Source organism: Lucilia cuprina, chromosome 4 (assembly GCF_022045245.1).
Source record: "Lucilia cuprina isolate Lc7/37 chromosome 4, ASM2204524v1, whole genome shotgun sequence".
Taxonomy (NCBI): domain Eukaryota; kingdom Metazoa; phylum Arthropoda; class Insecta; order Diptera; family Calliphoridae; genus Lucilia; species Lucilia cuprina.
Genome location: NC_060952.1, coordinates 18,394,235 through 18,415,787, shown reverse-complemented (window position 1 = coordinate 18,415,787; position 21,553 = coordinate 18,394,235). Strand labels below are relative to the sequence as shown.

Genomic DNA, 21,553 nt, shown 5'->3' with positions numbered 1-21,553 from the left:
AAAATGTTTAAAATAACAATAGAAAAACTATTTTGTTTAATTTTCTAAATATGGATAGTTAGTTTTTAAATGGAACGGATTAGTCATCGAATAATATCGAAATTATGCCCATTATAATTCTTACATTTTTGAATTACAACTGTTCATTAATTTTTTAGGCTTTCTGCAATCATGTAATTATTCCTATTTTAAACAGTTCAAAAATTGCTCATAATAACTGCTCATTCATTTAAAATCTTACGATTTAACAGTAAAATAAGAGATACCATATTTTTATATTCTTTTAAAATCATCTGGCAATGCCTCAATTCATTCATTTTCAATTCATTTTGAAAAGTCGACATGTAGACATTTTGCGTTTTATGTTAACGTCTACTTTTCTATTATTTTTCGTTTTGACTATAGTGTTTTAAGGATATGTTCCCAAGTTTCCAACTTTTTTTTTAAATTTTTTCAATAAAAATAATAAAGAAAAAATCTAAATTTCTCTTTCAATAAATAAAAAATTTCAAATATTTTTTTGTGTTCAATGTACTTTTTTAAAAAATAATTTATTTGACAATTTTTATTTGCCAGAAAAAAATTTTCTGCGTAAAACCGACAAGTTTTGCTAAAAAGAAAACTATTATTATTATATCTCAATTTTGTTCTCTTTTACAATTTCTGGTAAAAACATGATAAGTAAAGAGACACAGCTTTTATATTTAGTAACAATTGTATTAAAAAACGCAATATTTTGTAATAAATTATATAATATTAATTTATTACAAAATCCTACTGATCTCTCGGATTCCGTTTTTATTTAAAATCGTTGAAAATTTAAAAACTAAACGTAGTTGAAAACTTAGCCGGCTAACAGTAGATTTTAAGCCGCCGCCGACATATTTAGTGCCTGCTCGCCGCCAACGTCGATATTTGTCTGCACAGTGCTCTGAAATAGAGTGCAATTTTTTTTTACTGATAAAGTGACAAAGAAAAGAAAACAATTATAATTAATAACGAATTGATAAGATTTAACTAAATAAAAATAGCATAAACAATTATCACACAAGTGAGAAAATCACAAAAGTTAATAAAAACAAGAAAAAAATGTTGAAATTTATAAAAAAATCATTGATGAGTCTTTACATGCAGTATGAATTGGTAACCTGCATTTACATGTTCGAGCCATGGGAAAAGAAATTAATAAGTAAAAACTAATTTTATAGCATAATAAAAGAAAAATATTATTACAATTCTTTTATTTGCAGATAGTTTTGTGGCATTAATATTGGCTTTGGTTCTCTTCTCCAGTTATGTTTATTTGCCCTCGTATATCCAGACATTTTTGCAATTTGTTACACCACTGCCGCTGCAACAACAAAATAAAGCCTCTTCATATGCAACGCCCATATTACAAGCCGATAAGATAAGTATAAGTTAAGTTTTTACTTATTTTTATTTCTTAAACTTGCTCCCAAAATATTTACAACAAATAAGAAAATGGAAATATTAAATTTATAAGAATTTTTAGTGCAATGTCTATCCATAGATACAGATACAAAATTATTACATACCTACATAAATTTTCTACGAATTTGTTAAATTCATTCAGCCTTGTTGATATTTAAGTAATAAGTTGAACTTTAGTTGTTTTTATTAGTTTCTATTTTGATTTTTTTATGAAAAATGCACAAATACGTTTTTTGTAATATAATATCAAAATTTCTGTTAACTGTTTAATATAAAAAGATAAGGATTGTGCTAATGTTAAATTCAATATTAGAAATATAAAATAAAATACAACATATTCATCAACATTTCTTCCATGATTTCCATTTATAGTCTAATATTAAAAATATTAATTCCACAATACGTATTAATGATGCATTGAAAAATAATCCGGCCAAACCTCCTATAGAAACTGTAATTAAAAAAAAGGTTATTTATAAAAAAGTCCAATATTTTCGTTTCAATTTTCCAACTTTAATACATAATATGTATTCTAGAAGATTCATTGTTCATAATCATTTTTCAATTTTTTTGTAAATGAATTAAAAAAAAATAATATTAAAATTTTCATAATTATAAAACTTTTAGGGCGGGGGTTTCAGATAAAGATAATCTAAATTCGTTGTTTAAACATAGTTTAATATATGTTTGGTGTTTTTCAGTAAACAGTAACTGAGTGTTATTGATCAATTAAACTTAAGTTATAAGTGAGAAAACACAATTAACAAAAACAATAAAACAATGATTTCGGAAGAACAAAAGCTTAATATTTTAAGTAAATTGCAATTTTCTGATTTGTTTTGTTTTATTGACTATTGTTTAAAATGTTTTTGAGTGAAAAGTTGGCAATACTAACAAAGTTAACTGAACTTAAATCCATAACTGAAAACACAATCATCGATTAAAGTCTGCCTTATTTTGTTCCGAGTTTAATCTAACAGCATGTTAAGCTTAGTTTTAGAGATTAGGAAGAAAATCGTATTAAAACAAGACGCAAGGCTAGAGTTTATAACAAGAAACAAGGCTGGAGTTTAGGCGAAAATATTACGTTGTTAGTTTAAACCAAACTTAAACTAAAATTTGTACTTTTTCATAAATTAAATATATATACATTGTCTATAAACTAGGTTTAACTAGATCTTATGAATAATCGGAACAAGAATAGTTTTCAAATATAACTAATCAACTTGTTTCTATAATAAACCCACCAATTAATTATTTTAAAATATTAGTAATTGTTGAAAAGTTTTTAAAGAAAAGTTCTTATTAATATCTTTGTAAAATCATGTTTTTCAAATGTTTAAAATCATAATTCCAAGAAGTTGATTAAGCGAATTACCTTCAAGACCCAAATTTTAAATAATTTTATAAGTCATAATTTTGAGAATCAGTTTTATTTTGTTTTTGTAAAATCAGTTTATAAATAACGCAGATAGATGCTAAGGCATCATTGTTTAAAAAGTTTTGGGGAATATTAACATTTATTGACAAAATTGGTGAAACAAGTAATATTTCCACACTGGATTATATTAGGATTATATGTCTGATTTTATGTTTCTATGTTCAATAATTGAGAAATTAAAAAAATACAATTGTATTACAAAAACAGATAGTCCCCATTATAGATTTTATAAAATTTTTGAAAATCCTGACCTACTGTACAGCAGATTGTTTGAAAATTTAAAAAATCCTATTGTATGACAAAAAGCTAACAGATATTCCCCATCTAGAGATTTTATATATTTTTTTAAAAATCTTGACCTAATGATTGACCTAAAATATTTTTTGAAATGAGTCTCAAAAATTTCGCAATTTTGGACTCATTACGGAAAATTTAACCTTAAAATTTCTGTGGAGTTTTTTTGGCCCACAAAATTAATTTTAGTGTGTTGAATCGGCCATAGACGACCATATGATATTCGCATGTTAAAATTGTGAATTATTTTTTAAAAAGTAAAGCATTTAATTTAATTTTTACATCAATTCCAGAATTTGTTTCCTTTTGTTAACAAATCGGTCTATTTTTTATTAATCTTGGTACAGAAATTTACGTCTAGTATTACGATCTTTATAAAAAATCGGCAGTGTCCTTTAAATTACTATAAAACTATGTTTTCTGTTTTTTTGTTGACATAAAAGAACAACCAAAAGCTCTTTTCGGTGTGTACGGTTGTAAGAGAGTTAGGTGAAATAATCATTTTCAATAGCGTCCTTAAGCCAAAAAAAGAGTGCTAAATTTTATCAAATATCTTGAAAATTGCGTCCAGTAGCGTGGGCACAAACTTTATATTGACATAGGCGAAAGTGATTCGGAGTCGATTGGTATACTTTAATGTGGGAGTAAGACCAAAAGTTTTGAGTGTTACATATATCAGCACAAACGCATAATATCCTTCCCAATATAGTGGTGTAGTTTTGAATTTGGTCTATTTCTGAATTTTTTGAAATTTGTATTTAAAATACAATAAAAATAGTTTTTCGGGCCATAAAAAAACACAAATAATTATTTTTATTTCCAACGATGAACTCTAAATCTCAGAATTTTCAAGACTTATTTCGAAAAGATTGCAGAGATTTTTTTTTTATTTTTATACAGAGATCAGTATTTTAAACCGCTGGTAGGAAACTTAGGATCTTTCAAAAATAGTTTTTAAAATGCATCGTTTGAGAGGTATTCCTTCAAAAAAGTGGTAAATAATAATGTTAGTTTTAACAAAAACAAATTTAAACCAATCGAAGCACTACTTTTAACTTAAATTTATAAAAAGATCTTATTTGTGATTAATATAAATTCAGGGAATTTATAAACAAATTAAAGGTTTTTTTTCAAAGTTTATTCACTTCAGAAAATCCCCAACAGTGACTCAAACGTTTATATATGAACATTTTTTACGTATGTCAATCAAAATGACGTGACATTTTAACTACAAAAACTTTTTATAGCAATTCAAGCATGGATATTAAATACAATTGTATATACTTACTCATTAAATCTAGATTTGTTTTATTAACTCTTCTCACATAACGAGTTGTTGGCAATTCTGCTAGTGATATTTTAATTTTTGTTATATCCGAATTCTTTTTTATACTATATAATAGAAAAAACATTTCAATAGAAAAAAAAACAATAAATAATTAAAAAGATCATATGTATTCGTACTTATCTGCTGAATTATAGATAATATTATATTCGGGTTCATCACAAGGACTCATGCAATCGCATAGTCTACGTTCTTCCGATATGTCGTAAAAATAATCCGTTAGGCATAATAAACCTTCATAATCACACATTTGATAGGGTGAATCTTAAAAGGAAATATAAATATTTTTATATAAATTATTTTAATCTATTTTATTAAAATAAAATCATATAACAAACCTTCTTTAACCAAAAAATGATTACTGCAATTACACAATCTTAAATGTTTAGCAAAAACACATTCCACTGTACATGTTGAGAAACTATAAAATTCGTACAATTTTAATTCTTTGCCCAGAACTGTAAGTTCATGTAGAAAACGGCATCTTCTTTCTTCATAATTGATTTTATTTAAATTTGGATGATTATATACCTCCATGGCATTGATAACTAGTTCTTTATTGGAGCCCAATAAAATCGTTTCTTTTATCATGCCATCGGCACTTTGAAAGGGTATTTCAACGGGTGAATGAACATATAGTTGAACATCGGTCGTTACTTCAAAAGTTAAATAACCTACACCCACTATACGATTACTGGCATATTCAACATCGTATTTCTTTCTAAAAAAAAAAAAAGTCAATCAAAGAATTTAAATGATTTTAATTTTTTAACTAACCTTGCTTGATTGGAATTAAAGGCAAAACAAACACCATATTCCGTATGTAAGGGATAAAATTCATCACAACAATCAAAGAAAATATTTTGATATTTACAATTTATAATTAAATCCGTGCAGTTAGTACGAAACTGTAAAACAGAAACAATTTATTTATATATTTCCTTTAGTTTTTTTATTGAAACACTTTACCTGTTTCAAAAGTTGAGTAAAATTTTGTGGACAAGATAAATTTTGATTTTCACAAATATCACATGAGGTACAGATACCATGAAAATACACAATTTCTCCCACCACATCATCCAAGCGCATATCATGTTCGGTACCAAAATATTGTTCACTTAAATCCCATACTTTTTCACCATTATATAGTTCACATATGGTAACAGCCGGAAATGAGGTATTCCAATTAAGGCTTTTAAAATATATTTTTAAAATAGGTTTTTATAAGTCTACATACATACATATGTATATACAAATTTCTTGCAACTTACTATAATGTATCTAAATTGAATGTTATATTTGTGGCAAAGAAATTATTGTATAAACCTTTCGATAATTGTATATAGTATGGCACCGATACTCCCACAAAAATCACATAGAATATCCTAAAATTTAATTAGTTTCTAATTAAATTTTTTTTCTTCATTTTTTTTTTTTTTTTTGCTTATATTTACTTACATTTTGGGAATTTGTTTTAATTTTTCTTTACAGTTCATGTTGTTTTGACTTGTTTCAACTACAACTAACTAAATACAAAAAAAAAAAATCATTTTTTGTTTTCAATAAATAATCAATATTTAATATTTATGCCAAATTGTTATATGTCAATATAATCCTTTGTTTGTTACACGAAACGTGACAAATTTATGTGATAAAATCTATTACTATTAAAGCCTTTCGCTTTAACATATTTCATATTAATATGCGTAAAAGGGGGTTTTATAATATTTTGGTAAAATTGTATAAATTATAATTGTTTAAATATTTTATGTTTGGTTTATGTGAGCTTATGCTTTTGGTAACATGCTATTTATAACCTACACCACTATAGTGGGAAAGTGTTAGTGCTAATGTTTTTAATTTTCAAAGTATACTTTCTGAGTCGATTAAGCTATATATGTATGTGTGTGTTTATGTAGACTATGTACAAAGGGTAGTTGTCGTAATTTTCCAAATAAATAAATGAAATTTCGCACAAAAATTTCTTTTGTTATAAGGATTGAAATTTATCCATACCTCCCATACAACCATACCTCCCGAATACGGCGTTTAAGTTTACAATAATGTTAAAAGTTATGAAAACTTTACGAAAAAAGCCAAAATTACATTTACATATAAATTGAAGGGCTTATTATGTGCCTTTTGAGTTGCTAGGAACCATATCTATTGTCACTAAAAAGATTTTTAGTATATTATTTTAAATTGGCGGTATAAATATCATGCCTCTTTTCAATTTTAAACTATGTGTAAGAAGTTTTATTTCATTAACTCGATATGCCACATATAATTTTTACACTTTTTAACAAAGTCCTCTATAATGATGAAGATAAAAGCGGAATTGATAATTATTTATGTTATGGGGATAAAACAAGATAAGACAAGTAATATTCTACTAAGAAAAAATTATTCTGGTCAAAATCTCAAGGGATATAATTTTTTGAAATTAAAGTGGCTTACCATGTTACTGCATAAAAATAATTTAATTTTTAATTATGTCCCTTACCAAGTTCTTGCTGATTGGAAAATCCAATCATATCCAATAATCATTATAAATCATGTCACAATTATCAGCTTATAAGAAAGCATTTTGCCTTTTACATAAAGTGCATATCGAAACTATTTTTGAACAATGGAATTGAAATTTCTTAAATCTAACATGCATCGAAATTGGTTCAAAATGATGATCTCGAAGCAGAATATCTACTATGCCGAATAAACGCAGGATTATCTCCAATTTTTATCTTAATATTCAGTTTAAAACCCAAGCCAATGTGTTTTGTCATTCTATTTAAAATATTTTTGCCTATACCATACAACAAGACTTGCCTTTTAGTGCAGAATAATTTTGTTATATTTAGCCAAATTTATTATCATATGAAAAAGTAACTAAAAATATAACAATATATAAATTTCATATTGAAAATAAAATTTTTATATTTTTTGTAGCAAGAAAGTGATAAGCCACTTTGAAAATGTACTAGAAATTTGTTTTTGAAAATAAAATATATTCAATTATTGTTTGGCAGTAACTTGATAAGCCACAATTTTTTGCTTAAACAGTGGTTTCCACTTTATTTATAATGTTCATCTATTGGCATCCGATAGCTATTGACCTCATATGATTTTTCAGCGTGTTTAAAGTACAAATTTAAAAATTCCTACTTTTTGAGAATTTTTTTAAACTTTAATGTCGATTTACTCGAAATTTTATTTTTGTGGCATACCGAGTTACTGCAATAAGCCCTTCAATTCTAGATGATATTAACAATTTTCATAATGATATAGCCTCATGTAGTCTTATTCCTATTTTCAACTTAAACATTTCAATCGACAAACTGTTTTTAAAACCATTCCATTCATTTATGAGATTTTTTGTTAGATTTAAAGACGATATAATACAGAAGTATGTGTCTGTGTTAACGAGATCAGAATGCTAGTCTAATGATATACCCCGGATTTCCACCAGTTCTTTGTTTTATGTAGGTTTTCAGGCTTAGCAGACTGCTTACTACCATAAGTAAATCTTTTCTTGGTTCCTTTTGTAACGCGTAGAAAGAATAAATAGAAGGAAGGAAACAATATCGATAGAGACAGTAAAAAAAGATCATAAAATATGTATAACTTGAACAGTTGACAGATCATATAGATCGCCTGTTGTCGAATCGTTTCAAGGGCCAGGCAATTACACAGAAATTAGAGTAATTGTCTTCTCCTCTTATTCGTATTGACAGCTCGTACAGAAGTCATTGTATAGAAGACCAAAGCGTCTTGCATGTCTTTTTAGAATAACCAGTAAGAGCTGATAACAGAGCACTTAGATGTAATCTACTTAGCCCTAATATATAGGATGTTTTAAAAGGATCCATATTAGGACATAGCAATCGAGCAAATATGATCCAGAGACCACCGATCTTGAGCCGAATTAAAACAGAAGTAGTTTGTTTCACAGCAAAAAATAATTGATGTTATACTTTTCAAACTACATCTTAATCACATCTAAAAATGCTATTACATGTTATTCACTTTTATAAACCAAATATTTCCTTACAAATGAAAACCAAGGTAAAAGTGAGAAAAGAAATGTTAAAAAGTCATTACAGAAAACATATTTGAAGTACATCAAGGGTTGGTGAAAAACCAGTGAAATTTACATAAGCGTGTCATTAAGAGATTTTTTTTTTTATTTTTGACATCCAAATATCGGAATTTGAAGCCACAGAATTCTCTGAGGCCAACCTTATAACAGCTTTTGCTAAGATATCAGCAGGAATGTTCACAATTATCTTCCCATATCCTTTGACGAAAACTAGGGTAATTCTTGAATGTGTTCCCATCTCATTGAGAGACGCCCGGCATTCTTGAACAAGTTTTGGTGAAAAGTGTACATCTCTCAGGGATTTGATAGCGTCTTGGCTGCCAGTATAAATTCTTGAATGCTCTTTTTATCGCTGTATAATAAAGCAAACATCATAGAGCCACAAAGAGATTTTCCTTCCAAAATTTTTACCATCTATATACACATTAAGGCCAACAACATTTACAGGTGTTGTTTCGTCATAATCAGTGATTATAATATACAGTGGCATGGCGTAGATTTGGGAGCACATCTACAATCATTGCATGACCTCTGGAACCCAAGATCAATCTATTTGCCAGTTGTTTGGCAAGAAAATCCACAAGTAGACCACCTGTTAGAAGAAGTGCCGATTGTCCCATAGACAAATATTTCATTTTCATATTTAAAAGTCAGTTAAAAACTTACAAATTTGTATTTTATATTTTTCATATACTTCCTCTTATTTCTAACGACATGATAATGTAGAAAATATTTTTTTATAACAATTCATAGATGAATGCAATTTTTTTAAACCTAAATACGAGTAAATAAAATTGTGACTTTCTTAAATCAATAGAACTTAAATTACTAATGCTTACTCTAAATTAATCAATAATATTATTTGTGATCCATGGTAAATAGGTTAAAACATTTGTATAAATACCAGGAAACCCTTGTTCAAGATTACAGGCAATACCACCCGATGCCACAACACCATATTGTATATAACGTTTTACATCCGAATATGTGTTAAAACCCACCAGTGGACCACCACTGTCTCCCCTGCAGGTATCACGACCAGTTTTTAAATCTCCAGCACAAATATGTTTTAGATTTATTTCAATTGAAAATGATGAAAAAACATTTTGACATACTGAACGTGATTGACCCAATACTTGAGCCTTTAAAAGTACTAAAGATCGAGTACCTAAACAATTTTAAAATCTATAATTTAAATTCTTTCTAGAAGATATTTCCAAAAAAACTTACTTTTTTCTGTGGCTCCCCAACCAGCAATGGTAAAAGCATTTGATTCAATTTCATAAGATGGCTTAGTTATGGGCAAGCAAACCGGCTTAATATGTTCTGTAATGAAATTTGTTAAGTTCTCAAAAGTATCTTATCTTAATAATAAATATATTTACTTTTGAAATCTACATTACGATCCAACTTTATTAAGGCTATATCATTAATGCGTCGTCTTTCATTATAACGAGGATGTGTGACGATTTTTTCGATGCCAAAGTCTTCTACAACTGGACTGCATACTTTTTTTCTTCCCTTTTGTCTACAATCTGGATTAGTTGAAAGATCATGTTCTCCCAAACGTACTCCAATTCTGTATAATTATAGTAAATCGGTCTTTCTTATTATTTTTTTTAATTCAAACAATAACCTACGCTGGATATATGCCCTTATTAACACAATGTGTAGCTGTCAAAACATAACGATTTGTTATCAAGGAACCACCACATTTAAACTCATCACCAGGTGCATCGTAGCGTATTAAAGCCATCCATGGATATTCTGCTAAATCTGTTTCATTACCGCCAGCCACACGATCTCCTCCAGTCATTCCGCAGCTTAATCCACTGAGAATACTTATACCTGTAAAATATTTCAGAAGTATTTTAAATTGGTTTTAAGAAAAGTATTTTACAACTTAATTTCACATTAAGGTATAAATTAAATTACACAGTATTGCGAAATGTATTTTTTTAAACACGTTTAAGGAAAGTTGTTCTGATTGACGTCAAAGAATTATAAAAGCATTGTCGTGGACGTCAAGACAATGAACCTTCATGGAAGGTTCCTTATCGTTATTAATGTGAGATGTATGTAAAATTCACTAGTCAATTGTTATTCCAAAATAATTTTCTGAAGAGGACTTTAATGAGGCTTGGATTAAAATTTGCTTTATTTTTTATCATTTTTTGTGGGTATTTAAGTGCAATTTTAGGCAGACAATTTTATGGGGGCTATACTGGACCATCAAATAAGATTATCTTTTAAATTGTGATCTGTAGTTTGAATACATACATGGACATATGCCTAGCGCTTTACGCGAACACCTTCATTTGTGTTGGTCTTATTTTTTTCTCAACCACAGGGTGAACCACCGCCTAATTGTGGACTCAAGCTATTTGACCATTGCTTAATTTCCGAAATGCAAAACATCACTTCGGTTTACAAACACGCAAATGAAATGGCATCTGAAATTGAGTCGTCAACAGCACCTAGAAACGTATTCAATAGCACGAAACATGAATCCAAGACCTGCACTTACTAACGGAGAACAGAGTATGTGTTGTCTCTGCAACAGCAACGAACTTATCCAGAATTATAGACTTCACTGTGCAGCAGTATTTTAACCAACATTTCCCATTCCGGTACGAAATTACCAAATGGTGTAGTTAAAAAGAAAGGATGAGGATGTATTCGGATGTTACTGAAGGTACTGCTAGCACCTCGTTTGAAAAAGAAAAGTATAAGACAAACCCCAATACCCGACACCAAACGCTTAAGCTGGATCAAGGCTACATCAAGGTAACCTGCCCCGGGGGCGGCCGTTTTCACATGGACAGATGCCGAGTGATTTACACGATCACCTGCCAAATGACTTTATTTCACTTGCGCTATCAAACCAGTTCCAACATTTAGCTCCACAGTCTTTTTCTTCTAGCGTTTTGTGCCCAACTACAGAAACTAAGTGCAAACACGATGAGATTTCATCAATCATCGATCGCAGGCAAATCATTTTACTCCGTGATATGTTGGCAGATAAGCAGATAAGTTTTTAAATTGTGAAAAGGCGACTTTTAATATCCTTTTGAACAATGCATCAGTCGGTTCTGATTTTAACACCATACTGTCTTTAGAAATTGTCAAAGTGGATCACTATCTCATAACTGAGCCTTTGATCTAAAAATATCTCATCTATTATTAGGTATTGGAAATAATCAGTCCCATTGATATAAAATATTTTTATCGGAAAACACAACTTTAAACGATCGCGTCAATATATTATTTTGCAAATTGTAAGGGATTAAATTTCTTTAGTTGTTTATTCTCAATTTGAGAAAAGCCTTTATATGTTAATTATATAAATTATTTGTTATAAATATGACATTTAAAAAGTCAAAAGTCTTTTAGAACTTGCAACCGTTAGATTTTCAAATTGTTCGACGTAATAATTGCTTTTTCTTTTATATATTAATACATATAAGTACATACTTATTTCATTCGTTTCATACCTTGAGCATTGAATTGTGAATTAAAATCTTTGTTGTAGTCAAGATCTTCGGTTAATTTAGGATCAGCACCAGCAGGTGTAACTACAGGGGCTTCTGATGGCTGTGCAGTTGGTTTCATATAATCTTTCGGAAGTTTGCAACATAGTCGTATCTAAGAAAAAAGTTATTATTTAAATCTTTAATTTATAACTTAAACACTCATAACGTCGTCAAAAATTACACTTACGGGTTCTTTTTCTTTTGAACACTTTGACTTAAATATAAAATTAAAATAATACTTGGGTATAGCTTCGGCACTACCATAATTTTGTGTTAATTCTTGAACAAATGGACAATCTTTATACGGAACACAAAAGCCATTTTCCAGAGCTGGTGTTGTGCAAGATTCCTCTATAAATGTCAATTTATAACGATTTATATCATTTATAAAATTTTTTAACTAATATATATATAAAAAATTAACATACGTCCATTAATTACAGTTGTAAAAACCAAAACATTTAATAATTTGAGGAAATTTCTATATAAAAATTTCATTTTCTGGTGTTATTTTTTCTTTCCACTGCAATTTATTATTTTCTATCCACAAATTTTTCAAGTTCAAGTTTTAATACAATACTACTAGATACTAGATAGATGATTTTTCAAGCAAGTATTCTTCTCAACTGTTTATTAAATCGGGCATTGCATACAGTTTTTATTAAATTATTTGTTTATACATACGTACAACAAATCTAAATGTAAATGATCTTTAAATATTAGTACAATAAACCGGCTTTTAATTCTCTTGAATAAAAAGCGTGCTTAAACTTGATTCTATATAGTATGTACCTAGTAAATTAAGTTTTTGTTTTCGAACAGTTCTCGATATGCGTTTAACGTATGTATTTATGAATGAATGAATGGATATGAAAATATACATATCTGTATTTATCAGATTAACTAAAGAGTTAATTTGTTTGTGCTCGTATTTTGTCTTGACAAAGATAATGTACAAAAATAAAATGCATACATAACAATTATAAATATAAATTGTTTATTGAATCATAGACTTATCAGAGAAACAATTGTCTCTCGATTTTAACTTTATAGTTTTTAAAAATATGAAATTAAATGCAAATAGTTTATCAGAGAAATTCTATTTTTTACGAATTTTTAAAAAGTGTAAATTCTTTAAAACACCTGTTCTTTTTTTGTAAAACGAGTTTATATGTATATAATGACGTATAGTAACGTTTTAAGGGTAAAATTTATATCTGTCTATATAAAGTACCTATATTATTGTGTACAGATAATATGTATGAATCATTTAAATCCACAATTAATTAAGAGCAGGTTTTCATTCTTTACCAGATAAAAACAAGAGAATGTGTTGTATTCGGCATTGCCGAATCTTATATACCTGCCATCAAATCGCATATTGTAAATCGTTTTGAAAATAATTTTTTTCAAGATTTTTATTTTAATACAATAATTTTTTAACGATTTATTGATAATATGAGGTCTAGGATGTAGGATAGAGTCGATTATAGTCCGATCCTAATAAAATTTGGTATCTTGAATTTCATTGCTATTTTATCAAAATGCTCTCAAAGCATTGGTTGATCACATGGTACATTCACGCCCGGTTATTTATATATTGTCGAAAAGTCCTTAGAGATATTGTCAGACTGTTTGCATTATACTGTGTTGGGTGCCGGGGCACTGTAATGTGCATGGTAATAAGGTTACAGACGAACTGGCTAGATTAGTTTCGAACCTTGATATACATATGACAGAAAAAAGATGTTAAAACCGTCGAAAGACTTAGTGGTATCATAAAACAGTTCTGGAATAATAAATAGGATTGCAAATTATAAAAGGCTCTATAGCAAAAACTTGATATGGCGGCTACCAAAATACTTATAGGACTGAATAAACACAGTTTAAGAATTCTGATTCTCAGTTAGTGCATTTGTCAGCACTGAGTATTAGGGTAGCAATGTACAGGTCTATTGCAGGTTATGCGAAATGGTGTGGGAAGTAGAATTGATCGGGTATATATTTTACTAAAATGGCTAAGGAATTGGTTTCATGGCGAACTGGGTGTCTAGGGTCTTTACCCTAGCAATCTACTAGGGAATTATTCACTTCCTTGGCTGAGCTTCATAAGTAAATATCTATACTTTTTAACTATCTTCTTCCTATTATCTTTCTCGTTATTCTTATTGTACTTTTGTTTAAAGTGCTTAACATTAACCTTAACCTGCCTTAATGGCTTATTTTATGATGGTCTTTTTCATCCACTGGGTAGATTTGAGAACGGCCTACCACGCTCCCCTGAATCGTTTTATGAAGATCTCAAGTGGCAATCTTTGAACATGGCTGTACCGGTACATGTACAAGTCTTTGCTAAATTACTCGAGCTATCTAATCTCTTGACATAGTAGCTCCAATTCGAAACGGCAGGCAGGATGGGATCAATCCCAATACAAAATCAACTACTGGTCTAAAATCAGGGGCCTCCCAAACAAGTTAAGTGGTGGGCCTCAACCATAAATTGTTACGCGATTTATGGTTGAGGCCCAATTTGCATCCTGTTGTGAACAACCAGAGAAGAAGAATACAATATTTCAATATGTTATAAACGGAATGACAAAATCAATATATCGATTTTAATGGTGGTTATAAAAATATACAAACAGGTGTTATACATCGTGTTCTCTTGTCTTGAGAGTCAATACGCAATTTGAAGCAAAAAAAGTCATAGGGAATTAAAGTAGCAGAACTAGTTTTTTTGTTTATAAGAAAGAAGAGTAATTATGATGTTGTAGTTAAAATAATGTACAATCAATAACTGTCCAGACAGAATTTGCGATTGAATCTACAAGAATCTACACTACGATACATAGTAGTTAAATCAAAGTTGCTTAACGGAGACATGCAGAATTGAAGTGAGTAATAATAATGGGCTTTTCAGAATTTCGATTATGATCTGTTTTAAGTTGAAAAGTTCTAGAAAGTATATCAATTTGAATTATACATATATCGCGAAATGTTTATATATATAATTTTTTTTATTTTCTTTGGTATTATACAATTTTCTATATACATAGCAACTTAAGCATTGAAAGTTTTTACAATTTAGCCAATGTATGTACTGGTCTCACCTTGACCTAAACTTTGCTAACAGTTTCTTTCAAATTATCTGTTATCCACTGTATGTAATGCGAAACATTTGTATAAATAGCTGGTACATTGACAACTCCACAAGTGCGCAATCCTGTAGAAACTATTCCAAATTGTATAATACGTGGACGTTTCTCATAAAAATCTCGATAAAGCAAAGGTCCTCCAGAATCGCCACGGCATGTATCAACTAAATTTCTGCCACCAGCACAAATGTGACCATCATTTAAGGGATGTCGTAAACTATAAAAACTCAACTGATTTTGACACATCGAACGATTAACTTTGGGTACAAAAGCGTGCAATAATATATCTGATGTTATACCTAAAAATATTGGAATAGTTTAGAATTCATATGCAGTCAAAGATTAAAAAATTAAAATTGCAAACCATTTTCTGTTTTACCCCAACCAGATATTACATAGTTGTCATGATCCTGTGTACGTAAGTATTCATAAATTGGAAGACAAATTGGTTTGATGTGACCTATATAATTAACAAAGGGGTCATATAACTTATGAAATGAAACACGTGTTTGAATGGTTTAATAAAAACGTATTAGCTGCACAACCAAAATTAAATTATAACTTATTTATGGTGTTATTAAGCACTTTTTCCATAAAAAATTCCAAACAATAATTCTATTAATCGTTTAGAAATTCTGAGGTTGTTGCTTTGACATTCAAAAAGTAATTCTAAACAAACAGATTCAAAATTTTGGCAAACCTGTTGTTTAAGTTCAATAACACATTTGTTAGATCTTTGTTTTGTTGAAGTTCAATTGCAACAATTAATTATTTATCATTTCATTTTTCTACTTGAAACAAAAATTAGACAAAAATATATAATAATAATAATAATAATAAGTTGCTAATTTTTTTATAAAACAAAAACAACAAAAGTTTAAAATTTTTCTCTTCTTACGTTTAAATTCCACTTTGCGGTTTAATCTTATTAGTGCTATATCATGGTATATACCCTGATAATGTTCATGCATTATCAGTTCTTCAATTTCAACATCCTCTACGGGTGGAGCACATTGATTTTTTCGCCTTACATTAGTGCAATCAATTTCAGTGCTTATCTGAAATTCTCCTAAACGAACAGTTTTACTAAAAAATTTTTAAAAATTATATATTTTAAAAAATTTAAATTATTATAAACTTTACTTACAGTACATCTTCTTTTCCCTTAACGCAATGTGCTGCTGTCAAGACATATTCTTAAAAATAAACTATTAATTTAAGTTGTACAATCATATTTCTTAAGTCTTATTTAAATATGTAGTTTTAAACTTACGATCACTTATTAAAGACCCTCCGCATTTAAAGGGATCACTCTGACCATCATATTTTAATAAAGCCATCCATGGATATTGAAATATAGATGCGTTTTGTCCATTTGCAACAGTGTTTATGAAATAAACACCACATGTTTGATTTTTTAAAATATTCAAACCCTCAACATTTAATTGAATATCTTCTTTTGGACAGCAAACGTGTGGAGCACTGTTAAATGTACCACAATATAATGAGGCTAATTTAGTTTTCTCATGCTCCGAAATATTGCCACCATTTTGGCTAACTCGAGTAAAAAAATCATAAATTCTTTTGCATGATTTAACTGGCATGCAAAAACCAGATTGTTGGCCTGATATAAGGCATGGTGTAGCATATTCTAAAGAAATTTAAATTTATTGGTTTAAAAGATATTTATATTTCTTAGAATACTTACTGGAATTTACATGATTCAGTGTTAAAAAAAGAATTAAAATCAGCCACCGAATCATTGTTATTTCTGAACAAATTTGCTTATTTTGTTAAAAAATATTTATATTTGCAGTTAAATTGATAAAAGTGTTATAATATTCAATGAAATATTTAAATTTATTAAAGCTCTAAAATAAAATATAATAAATAAAATCATTTTGTTTACTAACAACTAACTAACAACATATTAAGTTGATATAATAGAAAGTATTTTAATGTATTATTTCATTAACCGATAAGAAAAATTGAAAAAAAATTAAATTGTTTTAAAAGAGTAAAATTTAGTTCACAATTTTGAAGATAATTGAATGAAACTTAGTACAAGATCTTCTATTGTCTAAAGAACGAAGCCTATTCAAAATGGTTAAGATTATTTTCATTATATCACTTAGCCCCCATACAACTGAACCCCCGAATAGGGCTTGTAAACTTTGTAATCAAACTACAGGTCACAATTTTTTAGATAATTCAATTATATTTGGCACGTGATACTCTATGGTATTGTATTGCAAATGGTTAACATCGGTCTATTATTTCACCTAGCACCCGTGCAAATGAACTGAATAGCGCATTTAAGTTCATAATTATGTTGAATATACTCGTATCTCGACAAAAAAGCTGCCTTGATGGAAATCAAGTTCCTAAATAAGCAGGATCAAAATAATCTTTACAACATTATTAATGAATTTATTATTTTAAATTCTGGTTGTAAACAAAATTCTACAACTCAACAATATTAATTTACAGCTGTGATTACCACAATACCCTACGATTTAAATCCAAAAATGTTATTAATAATTTTCACTTATTTTTAAACAAAAATGTTCAACGAACTTGTACAATTTAAAATGAAAAATACTTTTAAATTAATTTTTTTCATTTAAGTTTAACGTGAAAATAAAATTTAAATATAAATTCAAATACAAGAAAAAATCCCAAATATTTTAATGAACTCTTAAATCTAAAAAATTAAACATACACATACATATTTTAAACAGCCCACATATCTGGGGCATTCCCCAAACACCCTATAGAAAACCTGTTTTTAGAGAATTCTTATCAATCACTGGGTATAGAAAGAATTTTAATATGAGTGTTTAAAGGGAAGTAAACTAATTCGTCATTAATTTAAATGTTTGTAAAAATTAATTCTTGAAACGGAATATCTAATAAATATTTGTCAAATTTTTTTAGATGTTTTTGATTCTTTTAATTGCAAATAAAATTGAAACTCAAAAAAAAACATTCTAATGTAACAACTTCTTATTTAATAAAGAAAAATTACTGTCGAATTTTAAGGGGTCACAACATTTTTGTCAAATATTCGATAGGTGTATTACATTTAAAAAAGTTTACAATTACATATCAATTATTAATAATTTAGTACATAATCCATATGGAATGACTGAGAGACCTTCTCAGTGGCTTTGGAATGTGTGTCCCATACATGAGTTTGATAAAAACTTGATTAAACATTTCTTAGAAATTTATTTATAAAAAACTACAATCAACAGTTTCCGTAAAAATACACCATTTACAAAAACACAATATATTATAACAAAATGCAATGAAATTATGTTACACTTTCCATTGTTTTTTGACTTAATTTTCAGAATTTATTTTTTATTTTCGAAAATCAGATTATATCTTGCTTATTACCAAAGAAACCAAAATATGCAAGTGCATTTTTTTATGATGCGTCGTATGTAGTACTCATGTTTAAGTCAAATTTAAGAATATTGGCATGGATATTATTAGCGTACACTTTTGCATAGATTTGACTTTTGTAGTATATTAAAGGCATATTTTCTAGTTTTTAGAGCATATTTTACTCTATTAGTGAATAGTTTGTACTTTATAATTTCGTATTTTATGGCATTTCCTTAAAAAACTTAAAAAAAGAACATACAAATTACTTCTTGAGAATGACTTCAGGGGCGTTACTTCGAATTTCGATTCGAAAGAAAAAGTTTTCGAAACACAATGTGTTTAACATACAAATTCGAAAAGGTTTTCTATCGAATCGAGTTACAGAGTAACCCCTCAGATGTAGTGAATTTTGAATCAAATAAAAAGGACATCCCTTCTTTAACAAGTCCGATATAAAATCATTACTTCTTCGCGTATATTTTAGTACTTCTATGGAGTAAATTTCACTTCTTTTTTTGCTGAAATAAAAGAGTTTTTTTTTCGCTTCTTTATAAGTCATTAAACAAGACTTTCAAAGAAGATATAAAACAATTTACATAGTGCCACTTTTGATGTGGTTATGAATGTAATTCTGGGTTTTAAAAGTTCAAGTATTAAAGTTAAAAATTAAACGAGTTGGATGTTGTTATCGATTAGTTGATTAATAACACAGGTTAACAAATTTTCAATCCAGTAGTTTTATTTATATAAAGATCGATTCTAATCAGATTTTCACCATCACATTAAGTTTTTTTGTATTAATTCGGCCACGCCTCAAAAAAAGTGGCTAGGGACCACAGTCCTACATAAGAGAAGTTTCTTAATGCAACTAACTGCGATTGGAAAATTTTAGTTTAGAGACATCGATATATAAAATCGAATTGCGTCATTATGGTGCCACCAAAAAATTAATGTTTAGTAAAGGTAATCTTCTTTATTTCAACATTTATGTAAATTCAAATGTATAAAAGTTTATCAATTGCACACTATTATATGTTTCAGTACATATTATCCGTTATCCATTGTATATAGTGCGCGACATTTGTATATATAGATGGTGATATTATACGGCCACAGCCTGTAGTACCAGAACTTACAATTCCGAATTGTATAAACCTAGGCTTGCCGTCATAAAAGTCTTTAAAACCCAAAGGTCCACCAGAATCTCCTTTACAGGTGTCAGTCAAATTTTCACCACCTGCACAAATTTGACCCCTTGTTATAATCTGGCGAAAACGAAACGTTCTTAATTGTGTTTGACATACTCCCTGATTTAAATTTGATACAACTGCAACCTGAAGAACATCGGATAACAAATCTTAAGGAATAAAACGTTTTTATACTAATGAAGCATATTCCAGTATAAATCGTTACAGACCTCTTTCTGTTGCTCCCCATCCGGATATGACATACTTATCATATTGTTTTGTTCTCAAATTGTCGTATATTGGCAAGCAGATAGTTTTAATGTGTTCTACATAAAATATAATTAAATTATTTTATTAATAAATATATAAAAATTGTACTTACGTTGTATGCGAACTTTTCTATTAAGACGCAGTAATGCAATATCATGATATACATAATTTTTTGAATAATTCTCATGTTTTATAATTTCTTCAATGCCAATATCTTCGGCGGGTTGTGAACAAATAGTTTTTCTTCCCAAGTTTTCACAGTCTATTTCGGTGCTAATACGATGTTCTCCAAGTCTTACTGCTATACTGAAATATATGTAATTGTATATGCAGATACTTATTTGTATTATTTATCCGCTTATTTATTAATTGTGGACTCAAATATATACTTACAGTGGTTTTAAGGTTTCATTAATACAGTGAGCTGCAGTTAAAACATATTCTTAAAGTACGAACAACAAAACTTTAAATAAACATTGGTTTAGATTCATTAAAAATACTTACGATCACTTATTAAAGTTCCTCCACATTTGAATGGCTTTATTGGATCATCGTACTTTAACAAAGCCATCCAAGGAAAACCATATAATTTAGCATCTCTACCAAAAGATACTCTATTTATGTTTTCTATTCCGCAAGAATTACTTGTTAGTAAATTTATACCAAGAGGATTTAATTGAATTTCAGACTCTTCACAGCATACCAAGTACTTGAAATAATTAATTATACTAAATTTAAAATACAAACAAATTTACTGTCATACATACACTATTTCTCATAGTTCCACATTTTAGACTCCAAAGCTTTTCTCGATCAGCATTGCTAATTCTACCACCATTATAAAGAATATTATTAACTATTCTATATGTTGTTTTACAAGATTTCAAAGGCATACATTGGCCAATTTGATGATTGGGTAGTAAACAATTAGTTCCATATTCTGTTTAGAAAAAAATATATATAAATACGCAATGAAGAGAAATAATTTCAAATAAATGGCTTACGTCCTTCTGCAATTGTCCACAGTAAAGGAATTATTATTAGAAAATCGTAAAACATTTTTCAAAATATATGTGCTGGTATTCCTCCGTTGAGTGATTTAAAACTTCTTATTAAAAGAGATTAATTTATATACAGATGAATGCAATCTTTTAACAATCATTTATTTTTAAAATACTTCAAAAAAGTGTTGACAAAATGCTAGATTTTTATTTTGGATTATAAATCGCCGGAAAAAGATCTCGTTCTAAATAAGTTCTCTGGAATTATTTCTGAACATAGCAAAGTTGAACTAATATCATTTATTAAAGGACTAGTTCCAGAACCATTCAATTTATATGCAACACATACATGTTTTGTTTTGAATAGTTTTGAAATTTATTTTACA

At 28.4% G+C, this 21,553-nt stretch overlaps 4 protein-coding genes across 7 annotated transcripts; 1 reads left to right on the top strand and 3 right to left on the bottom strand.

The window, feature by feature from the left end:
• The first annotated feature begins 940 nt into the window (after positions 1 to 940).
• On the top strand, positions 941 to 1,941 carry LOC111676093 (serine palmitoyltransferase small subunit A). The gene is made up of 2 exons (XM_023436981.2): positions 941 to 1,189; positions 1,251 to 1,941. The coding sequence occupies exons 1-2, from the start codon at positions 1,090 to 1,092 to the stop codon at positions 1,421 to 1,423; spliced, it is 273 nt and encodes a 90-aa protein (XP_023292749.2). The 5' UTR covers positions 941 to 1,089; the 3' UTR covers positions 1,424 to 1,941.
• On the bottom strand, positions 1,794 to 6,052 carry LOC111676092 (sodium channel protein Nach). Its single transcript, XM_023436980.2, has 8 exons — positions 5,991 to 6,052; positions 5,804 to 5,917; positions 5,502 to 5,724; positions 5,310 to 5,440; positions 4,871 to 5,253; positions 4,652 to 4,796; positions 4,476 to 4,579; positions 1,794 to 1,903 (listed from the first exon to the last, which is right to left on the bottom strand). The coding sequence occupies exons 1-8, from the start codon at positions 6,026 to 6,028 to the stop codon at positions 1,794 to 1,796; spliced, it is 1,248 nt and encodes a 415-aa protein (XP_023292748.2). The 5' UTR covers positions 6,029 to 6,052.
• A 3,235-nt stretch (positions 6,053 to 9,287) lies between these two features.
• LOC111676124 lies at positions 9,288 to 17,157 on the bottom strand. The gene is made up of 12 exons (XM_046950290.1): positions 17,025 to 17,157; positions 16,590 to 16,967; positions 16,464 to 16,512; positions 16,215 to 16,402; positions 15,681 to 15,776; positions 15,284 to 15,615; positions 12,349 to 12,561; positions 12,123 to 12,273; positions 10,269 to 10,476; positions 10,014 to 10,207; positions 9,859 to 9,954; positions 9,288 to 9,796 (listed from the first exon to the last, which is right to left on the bottom strand). Exons 1-12 carry the CDS (start codon positions 17,077 to 17,079, stop codon positions 9,474 to 9,476), a joined length of 2,283 nt encoding a protein of 760 aa, XP_046806246.1. The 5' UTR covers positions 17,080 to 17,157; the 3' UTR covers positions 9,288 to 9,473.
• Positions 17,158 to 19,662: 2,505 nt separating this feature from the next.
• LOC111676123 (serine protease grass-like) lies at positions 19,663 to 21,300 on the bottom strand. Of its 4 annotated transcripts, none has more exons than XM_046948173.1 (7): positions 21,171 to 21,300; positions 20,934 to 21,106; positions 20,671 to 20,875; positions 20,560 to 20,608; positions 20,279 to 20,502; positions 20,127 to 20,222; positions 19,663 to 20,066 (listed from the first exon to the last, which is right to left on the bottom strand). In XM_046948173.1, exons 1-7 carry the CDS (start codon positions 21,223 to 21,225, stop codon positions 19,747 to 19,749), a joined length of 1,122 nt encoding a protein of 373 aa, XP_046804129.1. In that variant the 5' UTR covers positions 21,226 to 21,300; the 3' UTR covers positions 19,663 to 19,746. The 4 variants fall into 4 exon arrangements, with proteins under 4 accessions (XP_046804129.1, XP_023292784.2, XP_046804130.1 ...); XM_023437016.2 differs by having other exon boundaries at positions 20,279 to 20,472; XM_046948174.1 differs by having other exon boundaries at positions 20,560 to 20,590.
• Positions 21,301 to 21,553: the final 253 nt, after the last annotated feature.

Bases quoted from the DNA above. Each gene is read 5' to 3' on its own strand.
- LOC111676093 (XM_023436981.2), top strand. From the start codon at position 1,090: ATGTTGAAATTTATAAAAAAATCATTGATGAGTCTTTACATGCAGTAT. The intron at 1,190-1,250 runs GTAAAAACTAAT...TTTTATTTGCAG, and splicing joins ATGGGAAAAGAAATTAATAA to ATAGTTTTGTGGCATTAATA.
- LOC111676124 (XM_046950290.1), bottom strand. From the start codon at position 17,079: ATGATTCGGTGGCTGATTTTAATTCTTTTTTTAACACTGAATCATGTA. The intron at 16,513-16,589 runs GTAAGTTTAAAA...TTTATTTTTAAG, and splicing joins AGGGTCTTTAATAAGTGATC to AATATGTCTTGACAGCAGCA. The intron at 9,797-9,858 runs GTAAGTTTTTTT...AAAATTGTTTAG, and splicing joins TTGGGGAGCCACAGAAAAAA to GTACTCGATCTTTAGTACTT.
- LOC111676123 (XM_046948173.1), bottom strand. From the start codon at position 21,225: ATGTTTTACGATTTTCTAATAATAATTCCTTTACTGTGGACAATTGCA. The intron at 20,609-20,670 runs GTAAGTATTTTT...TCGTACTTTAAG, and splicing joins AGGAACTTTAATAAGTGATC to AATATGTTTTAACTGCAGCT. The intron at 20,067-20,126 runs GTCTGTAACGAT...TTATTCCTTAAG, and splicing joins ATGGGGAGCAACAGAAAGAG to ATTTGTTATCCGATGTTCTT.
- LOC111676092 (XM_023436980.2), bottom strand. From the start codon at position 6,028: ATGAACTGTAAAGAAAAATTAAAACAAATTCCCAAAAT. The intron at 5,441-5,501 runs GTAAAGTGTTTC...TCTGTTTTACAG, and splicing joins TTACTCAACTTTTGAAACAG to TTTCGTACTAACTGCACGGA. The intron at 4,797-4,870 runs GTTTGTTATATG...TTTCCTTTTAAG, and splicing joins TCATTTTTTGGTTAAAGAAG to ATTCACCCTATCAAATGTGT.